Source organism: Perca flavescens, chromosome 15, assembly GCF_004354835.1.
Source record: "Perca flavescens isolate YP-PL-M2 chromosome 15, PFLA_1.0, whole genome shotgun sequence".
Lineage (NCBI taxonomy): Eukaryota > Metazoa > Chordata > Actinopteri > Perciformes > Percidae > Perca > Perca flavescens.
This window is the reverse complement of record NC_041345.1, coordinates 18,630,715-18,649,448: the sequence shown is the minus strand read 5'-3', so window position 1 is coordinate 18,649,448 and position 18,734 is coordinate 18,630,715. Positions and strand designations below refer to the sequence as shown.

General features: G+C 41.3%; 1 protein-coding gene and 1 non-coding gene across 2 annotated transcripts in view; one reads left to right on the top strand and one right to left on the bottom strand.

Moving 5' to 3' along the window:
- Window positions 1-1,468: 1,468 nt before the first annotated feature.
- The window catches only part of gjc1 (gap junction protein gamma 1), a 39,142-nt gene continuing 21,876 nt past the window's right edge, over window positions 1,469-18,734 (bottom strand). The window contains exon 3 of the mRNA XM_028600243.1: window positions 1,469-4,462. Coding sequence (XP_028456044.1) covers window positions 2,951-4,408 — 1,458 coding nt within the window. The 5' untranslated portion in view covers window positions 4,409-4,462 and the 3' untranslated portion in view covers window positions 1,469-2,950. The remainder of the gene's footprint in view (window positions 4,463-18,734) is intronic.
- On the top strand, window positions 15,433-15,504 carry trnac-gca (transfer RNA cysteine (anticodon GCA)). The gene has a single exon. It is a non-coding gene; the product is annotated as a tRNA-Cys (tRNA).

Genomic DNA, 18,734 nt, shown 5'->3' with positions numbered 1-18,734 from the left:
GTTTGCCCTGTTTTTGCTTTAAGTGGGTTTTTTTAAAGCCCATTTTGGAGATGCATGTTTTTCACAGGACAGCAACAATATGCAGAGGAAAATAAACCCTAATACAAGTAGTTTTAAAAGCCATTTCTGTCCAGTGAGCACACTTTTTTCTTTCTTAACTTATTGTCTTTCTTTCGCTGTCACTCACTTCACAAAAGAGAACAGGGCGACACAAATACATAACTGTGCCACAGGGTAACTCTTTTGAGCTGGATAACCGCTTGAATTCCTTTCTTCCCCCTAGAAACAGACAAGTCTGAGCCACATAACCTCAAATAGTGTTGGATTTGTAAGGCTAAGCTGCCATGTCATGCAGTCTGAGCAGATGGGGACTTTCAGTACCCTCATGGCACCTTCTCAAAACGCCCCTTCCTCACTCTCTGAAGTGCTCCTTCTTTTGACAGGAAGTCTCCCTCTAGTGGCTTCAGCTAACTGCAAAGCATCACCAGCTGTGTGTTATCCATGTATACATCGTTTGTTTCCTTTTATTGAACAAAACGCAATACTTTAGTTGAGAAACATTTCTCACTGGGGAAGAATTTAATGAGTGCTGATTGGCCTCCAAGGGAGGAGACACTGACTGGAAGTCAGTAAATCACCTCTGGCTTATTGGGATAGAGTGGCACCAGTGGAGCCAGTGTCAATCAATGCTCTGAGAGGCAGCTGACTCAAGTACTTCTGATGATTTATGACTGTCTGCTGCTGGCCGGCTTGTTGAACAGACATGTGGAGCCAAGAGGTGAACAAGCGAATAAGAAAGACTCTTTCTACGCGAGCACCTTGCTATAACTTTATGTGAAGGAAACCACGTCACAATGTCCAGCCTCACAACTCACATGAATAATGGTTTGTTCAGTTAGTTCACTATTTCCTGGGAAAGACTCAGATCCTTTAGACAAGATTTATAGATTTATTAAATCAAGAACATAATGTGCCGGCTTTTCAGATTTGCTCCCCCTCCCAGTTTTGACATAAAATGAACTGCGGCTTGTTTGGAAAGCCACTGTGGGCAAAGCTTGGAATGGTTTGAATAATTTGGCACTTCATGTCCTTTCCCCAACTGATCCTATCAGCCAGTTTGTCTCTGCACACAGCTGTTAAACAGATCTCAGAACAATGCTGGAAAAGGAGTAACACTGTTATTAAAACACTGGCCAGAGGGTTGCTACATACATTAAATACTGATACTGTAACATACAGGGAAAAGTCTGGCTTTTTTTCTTTACATCAATAAGTCACTGTAGCCAACATATTATAAAAATATACTATGTAATATTTCACTTTTTTTTTTACAATGGAAGGCAATTTAAAACACAATAACCATAAATACCTATACAACTAATTCATTGTTAAAAGAACTTGCTTTCTTTTTCTTTATTTTACAAAACACATTAAAAAAAGAGTGTTTTCATATAAAACACCGGTTTGAACATAAAAATCAAGTTTGCTCTTTAAATCCCATTCTGAAAAGCAATACACATACTGTAATACAAAAAAACAATTGACTTTTAGAAAAGGGTTGGTCTTACATAGGCATTATTCCACAATTGGAGTAGCATGGCCACAGTATTCCAAAGCTACAAACAACCAGGCTTCATGGCAGCCTAGCATAAAATCTTGGCACTGACACTTGCATCACACAAACAGTGTTTGGTCTCACTATTTAGTAATGGCTTTAAACCTTTTTCCATTACAACTTGGTGATATTGCAGCCTTGTGCATCTAACACTGAACTTGTAGTGCTGAGAAGACTTAACTGACACAAGGCTTGTCACTAGAAAAGGAACACTACAGCTGGTTAAGGTGTTGCTGGATGCAGGTAGCATTGGCAACTGGTATCTGCTCCCCAATAAAGGAAGCCCTGTAGAAGATACCACCAGGGGGCAGTCAACTACAAGGCAGATGGGACAGCAGTGGAGTGTTGTGCAGCCTTGTTAAATAGCCATGAAGAGCCAGAGAAAGAAACTGAGATGTTGAGGAATAAGGTATACAAACTGGATGGTTTATGCACCTTGTTGAAAATAACTTTTTTTCTCAGGAAATTTCAGATGTAGACTGGTTAAAAAAAGCCACCTGCTGTACTTTTCGGTTTTTGAGCAGCAGCTGGTGTAGCACATCTATCAAAAAACCCACAGGAAACATACAACCACACGTCAAAAGCAAAGTCACAGAAACGTAACACTGTGATTGACACTGGAGATAAAGCAGAACACACACAGAACATGACTGACAGGACACAGCCTTCAGGAAGGTGATGTTCTCACTGCATTATAAAGTCACTGCTTTAGGCGTTGCCACTCAATTATAGTTTCATTTTATTGCATTTTTAGTGTTATGAAGTTCCTTGATAACATCATTACATTATGGATTCATAGCTTTGGCTTGCCAGAACATAGTGATGACATGACATCCCTTTGCCTTTGTATTATGATGATACATAAATACATTTTGATGTCCAAAGAATTAGGATGGCAATGTATAACGGAGACGTTGTCTTTGTAGAGGAGCGGCCAGAAAATGAGCTAAGCCAAATCTGGGATCAATCTGATTTGCAACAGAACTCATTATCAAGTTTAAATCCCTTAGAAAGGATGAACGGGAAGACAACAGAGGTCAATAATCTGCTTCAGGGCTTGAGGAGAACGAGACATGTAAACGACAGACTGTGGCCTACAGTTTGTGTTGGTGTGATGTTTCAAGTTAAACAATGATAGCCCAGACAAAACAAATTGTCAGCTGCAACATCACATTTGTTGACACACCTTAGTACACAAACACACATCTTCTCCAGCTTGCAGGATTCTTTTAAGGCACAGTGGTGTTTAAATATCCAAGGAAAATTGCAACAACTCGTCATCCAGTCTCTAATATATACTGTACATTGTTTCAATACATGCCACTGTTTCTGGGGTTAAATCCATACAGAGGGCTTGCCCTCTCCTGATTTGCTGCTGCTGCTGTTGCTGCTGCTGCCTCCTCCACTGCTGCCTCCTTTCCCATGCTTGAATCTATGCTTGCGCTCTTTCTGAAGCTGAGGCTGTGGTTGAGGTTGGGCCTGGATGATGTTACTTTGGGGCTTGTCGTCCTGGTTGTCCCCAAGCTGCCCCTCTGCCCGGTGCTGCTGACTGTAAGCCTGGATGGCCGCCTCCAGTTGCTCATGAGCTTGCTGAATCATGTCTTTGTTCAAAGCTACGCGGGCCTCCCCTCCAGTAGGAAAGTTATCCTCATTGCTACCAAATTGCTGCTGCTCCTCTTGGGCAATGTTGGCCCGGTTCTGCTTGCATGCCATTTTAGCGTTGCTAAGGTCCGTGTAGGGCATCTGCTCTGGCTTTACCACAATGTTGTAGCCAGGTGGAGCTGATGGGGTGTTCCAGGAGAAGGGGTAACCCACGTAATCCGCAGCCCCATCTCCACCCACCCCTCCCTCAGAGCCTGCCTCTGGCCCTGTCCCCCCTACTGAGCCCTCCACTCCTCCATTGGTGCCCAGTAATCCCAACTGGTACTCATCCTCCTGAGGTGGGCAGCGCCGACGGCGAAGAATGTCACAGATGGTACCAATCCCCAAATGGAGCATCTCCCAAACGTTAAGCGTGAGGCAAAGGACAGTGACACCATACATGATGCGCAGGAAGATGGTCTTCTCTGTGGGCCGCGACACAAAGCAGTCAACGCTGTGGGGACATGGTTTTCCCGAGCACACAAACACAGGCATCACACGGAACCCATACAGAAAATACTGGCCTGCAAGGAAGCCTGCTTCTAGCAGTGTACGAGTCACCAGTTGCAAAACATAGACCCGCATCAGGCCCTCATCTCTTATACGCTTGCGCCCATCATGCCGGATTTTGGGTTTGGGTGCAGGCTGCAGTGGATCCCGTGGCCTTTTGGGGGGCTCAATCTCTGGCACCTCATAGATCATGGGATCATCCTCTTGGTCCTCCTCGGTCTCCTCGATGCCCCGGTGCTGCCGTGCTCCAAAGCAAATTTTCCTGGGCTTCCTGTGCGTGTAGCTCCCTCCTCCTGTTCTAACTGCAGCAGAACCACCTCCTCCTTTGGCTTCATCTAACCGTGCAATCTTGTTGACAGCATAGCCCATGTACATGAGAGAAGGCATCGCCACCAAGATAATCTGGAAGACCCAGAAGCGGACATGAGATAGAGGGGCGAAGGCGTCATAGCAAACATTCTCGCAGCCCGGCTGGCCCGAGTTGCAGACAAACTTGCTCTGTTCGTCGTAGTAGATGGACTCTCCCCCAACAGCAGTGAGAACAATGCGGAAGACGATGAGCACGGTGAGCCACAGCTTCCCCACGAAGGTGGAGTGGTTGTGGATCTCCTCCAGCAGCCGCGTGAGGAAGCTCCAGCTCATTGTGTCGCTGGACAGTGGGGCAGACAGTGTCCCTCTCTCACCTGTTCACAGACTCTGGAGAAAGGAAAGGGGAAGACAAGAGGGAGGAAAAAGAAAAACAGTATGAGTTCACATATGTTCACAATAAATGCAAATTTCAAAACGTGATCAAAGAAAGTAGTACGATTTTCTAGACTTTTATCCCTGTCGAAATAGTATTAGTTCTGCAAATTCAGCAGCAAGATGGGAAAAGGGGTGACATAATAATTGCCTTAATTAAAATAAATGTTCCTCTCTGAGCTCGGGCAATCAACAAATCGTTTATTTGATCTGTTGCTTTTTGCAGCACAAATGCACACAGAATTTGGAGCTCAGTGCCACAGTGAGGTTGCTGTCAGGTTTGAGCTTTTTAGGGAATTAGAAGACCAAAAAGAGTGGAAAGAGGATATCGGTATTAAAGAATACCATCAAGCAGCACTGAGAAGGACGTGAAATAATCCAAATAGGGAATTTGCTATCGCCAAATACACACTCACTTTATTTAACAGCTTTCTTTTTGAAGAATAAATCCTCTTAGAGAGACTTCTTCTGTGTGAGGTGCAGTTTTCAGGATTGTATTAACTTGACTGGTTTGTTCTGGTTGGGAGGTAAATAGCAATGTGCTATGTGTGTGTGTGTGTGTGTGTGTGTGTGTGTGTGTGTGTGTGTGTGTGTGTGTGTGTGTGTGTGTGTGTGTGTGTTTAGGAAGAGGGACATGTTGCCTATGTAGGTTAGGTCTGGGCTCCAGGCAGTCCATCCAAACCAGCAGAATCAGCAGGTGGCCGGGCACAAACCGTTGGAGCGGGGAGTCAGACAGCAGACCCACATTAGCTCAGGCAGTGGAGCTGAACTCAAACACTGCTGTCCCTCAGGGCAGCTTTGGGGGATGAGTTAACACCTCCACAGAACTTTTCCCCCTTATGAAGCCGCAAGCGCATGGCTTATTGTCAGCTAGACTGAGAGGAAAATCCCACCATGAATACTAGCTTAGTTTGGGGTTTAAAGGGACGATATCCTTACCAAGCAGGTTGACAGCTTAGTCGGAGCAAGCTGCAGCGAGAGGGAAAATTCAGCTGGAGGACACAAGCAGGAGCTCCCAGCCCTCTGCTTTGTGTCTCCAGTAGGAGCAGAGAGGGCGGGAATGTTTTGAAGAAGGCTTGCGATGAAACATGTGTCATATTGATCACTCTGACCATATAAGGGCCTGCCAGAGACACAGGAGTTTATGCCAGGAAACCTTTGTTTGTACATGCACACTCCAGTACTCATATTACCCACATACAGTAAGAGGCCATAACTGTGCAGTCCGTCTGAGAGTGCCAACTGTGAGCGTCTGTGACCGACATGTATGAGTAAGCACCAAATGGCCGAGGCCACAAGCACACAGAGTCATAGCAGTGTCCTTCCATGGTCAATCTCTGTCTGACTTTTACAGCATTACATCATTGCATTTCTTAACATAGCTCTCACTTTGCTGCACAGTTGTCCTTTAGATAATAACAACCAGATTGAGTCCAGACAATCGGTGGCAAAGGTTGAGCTGCTTTGATAAAAAAGTAATGGTAAGCTTATTGTGTTGTTTATTGTTTTGGGGCAAAATGTTTCATTATTAGTGGATCTTTTGGTTTTTTTTCCTACTTTTTTCTGCTGTATTTGTCTTTTTAGTCTTGTACTTTTTTATTATAATTCATTTTTATCGGACTTTATTGAATATTTGTGATGTAGTTGATTGAATTTATTTATACAGTATTCTTTGTAATGTGGTCTTTTTATAGAGGCATTATTTAGTGGCTGCTATTAGTTTGTGAATGTTTTTAACTGATTTCTTCTTCAAACAAAAGTTTTGATCCAGCACATATTGAAGTTTTGTACTCTTGCTGTATTCAAATTAAGGGCAGCATTACTTTCTTATCGTAACCCCTTATTGTATAATTTTCTGTATGTTCTGTCTTCATGCTCCAGTGCTTGATGTTTACACTGAGTGAGTCAAACCCAGGTTTTCATGTTTTTGTGGCTGCACCATTGGCTCAAATGGAAATATTTCAGATGTCTTGTGCATGATTTTATCAGCCCAGTCTCATGCCAGGTCGTTATATAGTCACGTTATTGTAATCTATTAAGTCGTGGACAGGTTACGTAAATGCCGTTTTTTTTCGTGTGGCGATTACGAAATTGAAAGCAATGCATTTTAATGGGAAGCATATTTCGTGATCCCAGAACGCTGACGGTAGCGAGTAGTTGATAAGGCGAAAGTCCGCGTGGTGAGACTAGTTGGGGTGGTAGCTGGGTCAGAAAACACAGGACTTTCACCCCAGAGACCGGGGATCGCACCCCCGTGTGGCAGTACCTATGTCCTGTGTGTTGCAGTTCCTTTGTCGGCGTGTTCACGGTTCCTTTCCCCATTCTTTTTTTTTCCTAACCCCAACCGTCTCGTTATTGTGGTGTTTCATTTCCCCGTTTTTGTGTGCCCCTGCGGCCGGGATTGTGTCCTGCGAGTGGCGGCCCGCGAGTGGCGGCCCGTTCCGTTGTTTTGGCCGCCGTGAGCCGTTTCATTTCCCCGTTGTTGTGTGCCCCTGCGCGGGTCGCGAGTGGCGGCCCGTCCCGTTGTTTTGGCCGGCGTGTGGCGCCTCATTTCCCCGTTGTCGCGTCCCCCAGAGCAGGTTCGAAAAGCGTGACCTGTACTCGTTCAAAAGTCTTGGCATATATACACGAAAAAAAATCGTAACCTGTACACGAATTTATGAATCAAAATAACGTGACTATTACACGACCTTTCGTGAGACCGGGTTGGATTTTATACACATTTCCTCAAAATCCAGTCTGGTATTTTGTATTTTTGGAAACTTTGGGATTGGGAAGCTCTGTGGGTCAGAGGTGTTTTTAATTTCATAATGTTGCTGGATGCAATTTAATGCACGTTTATAGCTGAGACCCAGCTGAAACAGTCCTTGCACATTCACAAGATATAGAATAATTTAAGTGCATCCTTTGATGAAGCCTTGTATTTATTCTGTAGAGTTCTTAGGTAGTTTGTGCATCAGGAATTGTCACACTCCCTCCTGACCAGGAGAGATGCTCCAGCCCAGGCAGCCAAGCTTAATAATCCTGCTACCTCAGCCACATAAAACTTGGCATTTTGCTTTCCCATTCAATTTATGTCTGTGGGAGCTAGTGGGGCAGTTAGGGGTAAGAAGCTGACTCTATGCATGCAAGTAAATGGGGTGAGTCAGCCTCCCACATAGCAGCGCACACACAGCAGGCAGGTTTTCTGTCTGTTATTCTGATATAAACGATAAACTGATGGAAATCATGTCACACGTGATAACATGAAAAAGCACACCAGACTTTGGTTCTAAAGTGAGACAAGGAAACATGTAAAACTTAATTTAGTGTAATCCCAATGTCATTTCATATAATAAAAGACTACTGATGTTCTTTGAAAGGGAATAACATTCATGATCAGTGGCTCTATAGCCATCAGCCCTAAAGGTCATGACTGTGTTATTATGGGTCATCAAACTATCAGTCTCGCTGATACATCTGAGCTCATAATATTGCTCATAGCCCTACCAGAACAGTACAAGGTCAAAGGTCAACAAGATCAGTTTCCAAGGGATAAACTCCACTTCATGACCTCACACACCGATTCAATCAGACAGTTACAAATACAGTAAGCGTCACTGGAGGGATCCCCTCAGTCCCTGGTTTTTATCCCTCGGGATCCACAGAGACTCACATCCCAATATATTAAATAGACAGACTTACAGAGGGGCAGACACACACACACACACACACACACACACACACCCTCAAAAAGCATGCAGAGTAGACGAGAATGTCCCTGTACACAAACGCACCATTACTATGAGGAACACTGCATAGCTGAAGTGGTCCTATTTCACAATTGACTCATCACAAGAACACAACGGTCCAGCTGAAGGGCCCCATGCTTGGGAGGGACACCAGGGGAAGGAGCCCACAACAGGACAAAGCCCGACCCGTGCAGGGGACCACTGCAGGTGAATGAGGGTTGTAATTATGTAACAGTTAGATGTGCTGTGACTGCATGCTTCATTGAGGGAAATCCTGTGCAACAACAGGTAAAGGTACATAAAAGGTTTTGCCAGGTCATGGTTTCTGTACATCATATTTCCGCATCACTATCAGTTAACTGTCCTTTTGCCATGAAGAGTGGAGCAGGTGGACCCAAACGCAGAAGACTGCAGGCAGGAACTTGGAGAAATAAGTCTTTATTTAAGGTTGTTCACAGGTGACGCAAAACTGATCAAAAAAGAACAAATCCAAGGATCCAACAAAGAACGAACCAAAAACCGGGCCTTAAATACAAACTAACCCGACAAGGGGATGACGTGTGGGTGGACAGATCGGTGGAGAAGCTCAGGTGTGCAGGATAAGGTGATCAGGCAGGAAAACAGGCAGGGAGCTGAATGGCTGGGAAACAAATCTGGGGAACAGGGAAAGACTAACAAGGCTGATTCAGAGCAGGTGTCAGAGGTCTCTACCTTAATGCTTTGAGCTTTTTCAGAGTGTCTCTTTGTTAAACTATTAGTTGGAGTTAAAATAAATCTCTCTTTCTGTCTGTATCCTGTCGCTTTGCCTCTAAACTGTCTACATATTATTCCTGCTTGTCTTTGATATATGCAGATACATGTATAAACACACACACACACACACACACAAACAAAGCCACAATAATAAACACAGGCCACAGGCAGTTTAGATAATGAGTGTACTGTACATGGTAGGAAAAAAAGCTCTAATGAGTGTCTGTAAGAGTATTAGATTTATTTGCCTCTGGATGAACTTTAATCAAGTGAAGCATACTAACATGTACATTTATAGACAAATGAAACATATTAAATTATTATTGTACATTATATCAATATTGTCTGTTGGGGTGTATTCATTACACTAGTTATTGAAGTTATTAGATAATTTTCTATTTATTTTTCATATGATTTTGTCTCTGCTTCTCTGTTATTCTCATGCAGTACTCATCCTTAGACAAACATACTTACAGATGCGGCAGCCGCTATCCATCAGTCAGCTCACAGCACACATGTACTTTTCCCCCCTGCAGAGTATGAGTGTGATTACAGGCTGGGCTAAACATTTCCTGCTTCACCATACATGCTAATAATTTAAATTAATTGTAAAAGATCTAATTGATTTTGCCCTGATCCTGCTGATCTGCTGCTGAGTGTTAAAACACTCCTCACATTGACTTTACATTTTTATGTGATTATTATTGCTTCTTTGTTTATGCACAGTGCTGCTTTATGGGGTCTGCAACTTTTAATAGCTCGCATGATTTGAAAAAGTTTGTCTCCATCAACATCATGGCACAAAGTATCCCCTTACTGTACATGACCACTGAATGTTACATAATTAAAAATTAAAGTAACTATTTAAAGTATATGCTTCAAGTAATAACCAGATTTGTATGTTCTTATCATACATGTTCTTATTAAACTTCCAGTAGATTCATGAAGTCCAAAAATGAAATATTTGTAACCCTCTGTGGCAAATGTGTCCATGTTTATTTTTGCAACAATTTCAGGGGAGCAACATGTGCTGCAGAGAGATTTTTAGCTGTTCGCTACCTACACACTTTTGTAAGTGGAAACAGGAATGATGAAAGCTATAATTTGTTTTGTCATATTTTTCGTACTTTTTATCTGTTTGCAAGTTTCATTAGTGCCTAGATGTCAGATTTAATCCAAGATAAAACATAAATGTTTATATTGCATATATATTTTGGGATTAAAATCTAGAGTCAGTAAACCCAGATAGTTTTAGGGTTATTTATCTACTCTAAAAACCATAAACCTTCTCTATTCAAACTTATTGAATAACGTATGGCTAAAATTGAATACATTCAACAGTCAAAATAAGAATTAGATAAAATTAGAATTTTGAACATAACAGAAATCCTCAACGCAAATGTAATTGGTGAAGATCGAGACCAAAGCCAGTTCAGTCTTCACTAATCACATACAAAGAAACACCTTAATTCAGAAAAATGAACAATGTAGCTAATAATTAATTGGGATGAAATGAAAACATAAGTGGCATGTTGTCAAAGAGGCATACAGTATGTAAATGAAAGGAAAATATTAAATTAATAGATTCTGATATCAGGGTAACCCCAAGCCAACGAGAGACACATGAATAATTTTAGTGTATTTAATATTATCTCATTAACTTCATAATAGAGCCAGTCACTAGAAACAGAAATACTTCTACAAACAAAAGCATCAGAGAGCTATGAGACAACATGAGGGTCAATGCCCTCTTTCTCTGTTCTGCCAGTGACATCCTCAGGCTACACTGGTGCCCCTCCGAGCCTCCACCTTGTCCCATAGTCTGGACACATCAGACTAATCTGCTCACACAGTAGCTGGCCAGACATCTTTCCATGAGAACCCCCTGGATCGTCATATGTGGGTTAAATCGTGGCTGTTGCGATGCCATATAAAACCAACAAATTTATGTCACCAGCTTCTGCTTCACGCTATGAGTGGAGATAACCACTGTAACAGCGCCGCGTGAAAGACCGACCGCCAAACAAATGCTTGGCTTAAAAAGCACAGGGGGGTTTCTGATATTGTGGTTCCCCCTTCTCCTACTTTGAAGGCTGGATAGGCTCCTTTGTTAGGCACTCAGAGCTATTCAAGTCACCCAAAAAAATCCAGCACAGCTAAAAATGGATTTCTTATCAATTTTTCTGGTTGTCTTTTTTTTTTTTTTTTTTTGAATAGCAACTTTGTGCATGCCAAAATTGACTTTGCATTAAGTTAAGTTCACCCACACAGAATGTTATCAGAGCTGTTAATTACATTCACTTCATACACTAATTTCTACCATGACAAACAAATACATTATAAATTCCAAAGGTTTGAGTAGACAGTACACCCCAATTTGGGCCTCTGGCTCATAAAACGTGTAACGGTAGACATACAGGAATTCAAATCAGAAAACCCCACTAGTGAGGGATAAAAATAGAAACTGATGAACATTGTGGTCAAACTTGAAACTCGGCCTGTGAGAGAATCTTGAGACGAGGAAGTCTTTACTAAAAATGGATGAATGAGCTCTTCGATATTGTGCAGGAGAGAGGCGGGTTCAGAAGGAGCATTTGTCTCTCACTATTCATGAGAAACTAAAAATTCCCTCATTAACGGTGACCGAAGGGAAGAAACGCAACGGTAAACCAGTTCCATATGTTACAGGATGAATCTCTGAGGCAGGAGCAGCCTCTCTGTGTGCATATGTGCCTTTAATTCAACTGCATGCAGAGAAATTGACAGACAAACATGTAAATTGTCTTTTTAGTGATATGAAGTTCCCTAAAAGAGTATGAACAAGGATCAGGAAGACATTGCACCGTGGCCAGACCTTGTAAATATTTGTCTTTTGGTCAAGAGGTCTGGCTTCCTGATAGAACTGATCAGTTACAAATGAAACTTTGTCTTCTTGACTTAAAGTCACTTTGTATTAAATAATACAAAATACAAGCACATGCAGACAATAAACAAGCAGCAAAGTAATGAAAGTGGCGAAGCAGCATACTCACTCTACTCCTCTCCCAGATAACAGGTACTGTGTCCTTTGTCTCTCGACCTGAGGCCCCTCATCTCTGTCTTCTCATTTCACTTAGCCTGTGTTACATACCCCTTAACCTCAGCTGACATCAAACAGCCCAGACCTAAAATCAACGGCATCCAGACAACAAAAACCTCCAAACAAAACACAAGGCTCCGCTGCCGTTCTCTCATGAAAAGCCTCAGTGTGTGTGCTAAGCCAAGTGTGAGCTCTTCCTGAAAGAGAGGAAGGAGGGAGGCAGAGCATCTTGCCTCTCTCCCTGTGGTACTCAAAAGGGTCCTCACTTACCCCCTCATCCCCTTTCAAACTGGGTCATGGTTGGGGGTGGGGATGGGTGTGTGTATGTATGTATGTGTGGTGATGATGAGAATGAGGAAGAGGTGGTGGGGTTTTAATACCCTTTGGAGGGGTGAAGGGAGGCAAAGTCTGACTGACAGACAGTGATAGTGTGGAAGAGGAAGTAAAAGGTTTTGGAGGTAGATTTGTGAGACCTCTGGCCACTGGGCGCGACAGGACGGGGCTTAAAGGGTAAGGTTAGCAATCAGGAGTCTGTTCTTTATGTTTTCATAACAGTGTTATTGTGCATCTAATGCAGCCTACATGTCCTGTAGCCTCGCAAGTCCGGTAGATTCTAATTAAATAGCTTATAGTATGTATTTTGCGTACATAGTAAAACATGTTGTCCTTGGTTTGCCAAAAGGAAAAAGAAATGTTTAATTGAAGTAACCAAGATAGGATATGTTTGTACAACAATATTTTAGTATAGAAAAAACTACAAATGGGAACATGACTGAGAAGGTTTTCAGCTTCCATAAAACAGAAAGAACTGTTATGAGAGCTACTAACACAAACAGAGATAAAGCTTTGTAACATGTTTATCCTTTGCAACCTTTTGCTACAAGAAGCAATAGAGCTAATAGGAAATAAATCCAGAAACACTTGCAGTTTAACTTCTTCGGGAACCCCCTCCCGTCACACCTTTCGGATGTCGGATTAGGAGGGGCTGTGTCTGATCTTTTCTGCAACTTTCCAACATTCACTTCCACTTCACGCCGTGATTTATTAGCTGCACGAAGGTGCCAGATTTTGAAGTTCTTTCTCTAGCTCTCCTTTTTCATTCTTTAACTACTTGTCACTTCTTTTCAGTACAACTGACTTCAACCAGTTCTTTTCTTCCCCAACATGGCGTTGCTCTGCTGGCGACATGAAGGAAGGCTCTTGCTATAGCTCTTAGCAGATTGAATGGCTTGTGATTAATTGGCTGGTTGTTTTATCGCAGGCGGATGTTTGCACGTGTGTTATTTAATGTGTTTTATTGTGATGTCAAGTCTTAATGGATTAATTTCCCTTTCTCCAAGACAACTTTCTCCTATGGGAGACAATAAAGTAAACTTAACCTTTCTGTCATAACCCAGCCCTAAGAGCTGGATATATGGGCCCATATTAGCTTATTGCAGATATATAAGTATTGGTATAGGTCATCCAATTAGTGAATAGAAATTGCAATAAAGAAATACCAAAGACCTTATATTTGCAGTAGTTAACAAACAGTGTCACGATTCCATTGTTTTCCCACCTGAGAACACTTAAAAACATTTTTTAGCCAATCCACGATAATGTTAGTCTTTAGGTCGGTCGGTCAGTCGGTCAGTTCTCCACTTCTCCACTTTGGTCCAGACAAAAATATCTCAACCACTATTGGTTGGACTGCCATGATGTTTTGTACAGACATTCATTGTCCCCAATTGATATATCCTCATACTTTAGTGATCCCCTAACTTTTCCTCTAGCCCAACCATGAAGGTTTTCTTTGAGGTTTTTAGTAAAATATCTCTACGTTTGGGTAGATTGCCATAAAATTTGGTTCAGATCTTCCCTTCAGGATGAATTTGATATAACTTTAGCAATTCCCTAACCTTTCCATTTATTGCCAGCATCAGGCAAAATTGTAATACTTTGGCTTATGACCAGAACAAGTACAGTACCGAGTACCAAACTGGCATTCAAATCATCCTCAGCTGTACTTTGTGTTTAGTGCTAAAAAACAAATGTTCAATTGTAAAATAAAACCGTGCTCAGTACATATATTGATCCTAATTCTTTAATATAAACTAAATTTTTGTGTTACCTTTGTGTTGTGTGTTTATGTGAAAACATTAGAATTGGACAATATATTGAAATTCGATTTTTTTAAATCTAAATTTTCACTATTTGCCTCAAAACTCCAGTATCAGTTGGGCTATACTCACAGTACTATTCAGACCACTGGCCATGGTTTTATACCAAGTCCACTGTGTCAAAGCATAACAAATAATTGATGTCCAACATGCTGCTTGTAATGAATGCCAGTAGATTTTTGGGAGAAATCTGAAAGAAGGCCAGACTGTGAGCTGCCAACTATATAAAAAACAACAACATTAGTCCACACAGAAAGTTGTTGTAAAAGTCATAAAAGGACACTCCTTGAACTCTTTGTGATAAAAGTTGGGAAACATCCAAATAATCATCTGAGCTTGCCCTTATGCAGTTTCTGCTTGCAGATATAGGGACACTTGGTCATAATCCTCCCCATCACTTTCAGCCTCTGCATGCCCTCGTCCCTCCTTCACTCTGCTCCCTCCCTAATGCCCTCTCATAGAGTCATAATCATGCAATGCTACGAACAATAAAAGTTGTTCGTTTGATATTGTCCAAATCCATTCACCAGTGGTGGTTGCTCAAATTAGGACTGCACGCTATCTCAGTCTCTTTTCTTATCTCTCTCCTCTGAGCGGACCAATTGCTATCACCAAAATTCACAGATCATGTGCTGAGAAATCAGAGTGCATAAATCCTCTTTAAATTCATATCATGTCGCTCAAAGTCCACAGCTGCCATTAAATTTGTTTTTCTTTAATGTACAGCTATTGCAATTTGGTTTTGATGAATGTGAAGTTGATAAGTGGGGAAATAATTATTTTTTTTAACGTTTCATCTTGGTAATAACCTTGAATAATTTGACATCCTCATCTCCTTTTGATGTAGGCCTAAGTATTTCATGGAGCACTTTCTTCAATCATACTTATTTTTTATAGAAAACTGCACTAGATGTGATGGTGATTTTGATGGCTATAATATACATACTAAAGAGGAATAATGTCAGCTTTTTACAGCTATTAAATCAACATAGAAAATTTCTGGGTACCTTGTGTGTTCAAACACTACCTGTGAATAATATTAAATCGCTATGTAAGCCACTTTGCCTGTTTGTTTATCCCACAGTCGAGGCCATCTTTGCAGACTCAGCCAGCACACGGGTAGAGATGATTTATTACATTAATTTTCTGTGGATGTAAAGTGGAACAACTCCATGTTACTGTGACGGACAGTTTCTAACACAAGGGGGTGTAGTTCAGCGGTAGAGCATTTGACTGCAGATCAAGAGGTCCCCAGTTCAACTCTGGGTGACCCCTTCTAGAGAATACTTACAGTGCAAAAATATATCTAGGTTTACACAGGTAATACATGAGCACTTGTACTTGATGGCTGCTGCAGGTCTGTTAAATGTGTCCCAAATTCAAACTATATATTCTTAGCAACTTTTTAGTATATAGTGTTATCACACTGGAAACATGACAAAATTAAACGTTCTCAAATCAGACATTATCTACACTAAATACAGTGGGTTTTTTAGTGTGCTGGTGATGGATACCCTCTCACAATGCAATGTACAAAGGAAATAAAGGAGCAGCTCACGGCTAGAGAAAAAAATAAAATACAAATTGTGAATCTTGGTACAACAGCTACAGAAAGATTTATGATGTTTAATTGTTAAAGTCGCAATTTGATGGACGCCTGACATTGCACATATTGCATGACTTCCTGTTAGCACCAAGCGGTTAAGAACGTTGAGTTTGGCGGACACTGTATACTAACTGCTAAAACAGTATAACAGTTAAGATATAGCATACACATTTCATGTAGAAATAATATGTTGTACAGATTTTGGACACAGCTACAACCGCAGCACTGTTAATATAGAGTTTTAATTTCCCTTGAACTGTCTCCCTTAAAAATGTTTTTATTTTCCTGCTTTTACCTTTTCCTACACTGTATTGGTTTTATACACCAAATTGTTTTTATCTGTTTTCTTTTAAACCTGATGATTTTATGACTTGTCTGTTTATTTTGCTGCCTTTGTGAAGCACTTTGTAACTTGCATTTCAAAGTGTTCTATGGATAAATATTATTAGGCTATTATAAAATAAAGATAGTTTCACTGCTAACAGTTATGATTAGCTGTTAAGACAACTACTCTACTTTATTTAACCAATAATGCTGTAGCTCCTTCTGCTGTCATAGCAGTCTCCAGTAACATTTCCGAGCATTGCTAACTCATAATCATGATCTCTTTTGTCTTCCACGCAGCATTAGAAAAACTATTAATATTAGAAATCTGTAAGCTGTGCTTGGTGTTCACATGGGATGATCTGCTGACTAAATATATTTGACAGAAACCAGAGTTAAATGATGCGCTGCAAATCAGTTGACTCCGACTGACACTGTAATATCAATCCTTTATCCTTCATCAAACACAGCTGAGACAAGTTACAAAGATGAGTTTGTGTAGCCTGGTGGCGACTGAAAAGTTCCCCGATTACATGTATAAAAAGGCAAAAGAAAAAACGTGGAGTTATACTTATTTGGATACAGTCCGAGTGCTATATTATCTGATTTGGGCTCTTTCAAATATGTGTGAAAGGATCATAATATTTAAGCTAGAACTAACTGTGGTATATTATCCTCCCCAGGGATAATAATCACCTTCAGTGGGTGCAACTTTACTGGCCCTCAGTTCATAAATCTGGGGCTTCCCTCCATGCTGCTCATCATGTATACACTAGGACTACATAAAATAGTGTTAAAGTGACAGCCTTCACAAATATGTATATATCAGCATGTCATTAAACTGACTGCTCATAGATGGATTGAGGAGATTGGGGGGTTCTTAACTCTCATAATCCTTCAGCCTGTCTGCATTAACCAAACTGATTGGGCTTATTTGACAGTGTATAGTCCATGTAAACATTTTAAGAAGAGCCTTGAGTGACTGATCCATCAGACGTCTTCTTGTAATTTTTTTCATTGAGTTTCACTCAAGCTTTTACAGCAATTTCTCTATTTCTGAGTTGTAGACTGATGGGTTGCTATAAATGTGCACTAAGCCTGAGACGGCACATGTCACGTGTCATCATGAAATGGGGATTTCATGAAAAAGTTTAACTTCCAGGAAAACAGTGCATCTTTAAAGATGACAACACAGTCAACACAGGAATTTACAAGTTTACCACCAGAAAGTTGACTGACTGACTAAACTCCAACCAATAGTAGTACTATTTTCCTAAACACTTCCTCCCTTGCTATCAAGTTAACGTAACCCACTTAATGTTGTGTCCAACATCCTGTTTCAACTAGAGGTGTTTGGTATATGTACTAACAAATCTTTTGATTTCCACCTCTCAACAGGCATCACATCAGGAGAGTAAAAACACAATTTACTGAGGTCTTTACTGTACTGTAAGTCACATCTCCTTCCAGTTCTAATGTTTAGTCAAACAGTAACTGAACATCTTGACTGTGTCTGCATATTTCCTATACAGAGTCACTGTAAACTACGCATGGGGTGTAAATATTAAAGGTCCCATGACATGGTGCTCTTTGGATGCTTTTATATAGACCTTAGTGGTCCCCTAATACTGTATCTCAAGTCTCTTTCCCGAAATTCAGGCTTGGTGCAGAATTACAGCCACTAGAGCCAGTCCCACAATGAGCTTTCCTTAGTATGTGCCATTTCTGTGTCTGAAGCTATTGAGGAGGGGAGAGGTGGGGACAAGGTGGAGGGTGGGGGTGTTGCCTTGACCAACTGCCACTTTGCTCGTTTGAAAGCCATGATGTCTCTCTCTCATAGGTCGGCTAAATTCTCTGGGCAGGCAAAGCAGAGAAATGGCAGGCAACCTTGCTCCTTATAAGATTCCAGATCGGCCCATCTGAGCTTTCATTTTCTCAAAGGCAGAGCAGGATACGGTTTACACCTATTTCCATTTTTAGCCACTGGGGGACCATAGGCAAGCTGGGGGAACGCATATTAATGTTAAAAAACCTCATAAAGTGAAATTTTCATGCCATGGGACCTTTAAAGTATCAACAGACATGAAATGACATAGACAACAAGTTGGGTGGAGCCTCCTGATCACTTTGTTAAGCTACTGTATGCATTAGATCACATTAAATATCAGAGGTAGTTCAGGATAAACTGTAAGAAGAACTGTTTTAAGATATTATAATTGTGTTGTTTATAAAGCCAGAGAAAGACATATAATATGGGCCCACTGCCCAGCATGAAGAGAGCAACAAGGGTGAGAGAGGCTTTCTTGGTGTTTGGGTTGGGTAAGCAGCTTCCATTGGAATGTTTGGACACCATTTAGTTTAATTACATCCACTGGTATAAGTCATTGGCCAAACATGTGACAGCAGGTCAGGAGCTCTCTTGTTCAACTCTGGTTGCCTCCTTTGTTTATACAGTGATAGTACAGATGTTTTTGTGTGAGCAGACTCGCTAAGAAAGCACTGCAGGTCAATAAGTTAATTCAAAGACCGATACAAAACAACTTGTATTTGTTCAGAGTTTAAAGAATTTAAGCGA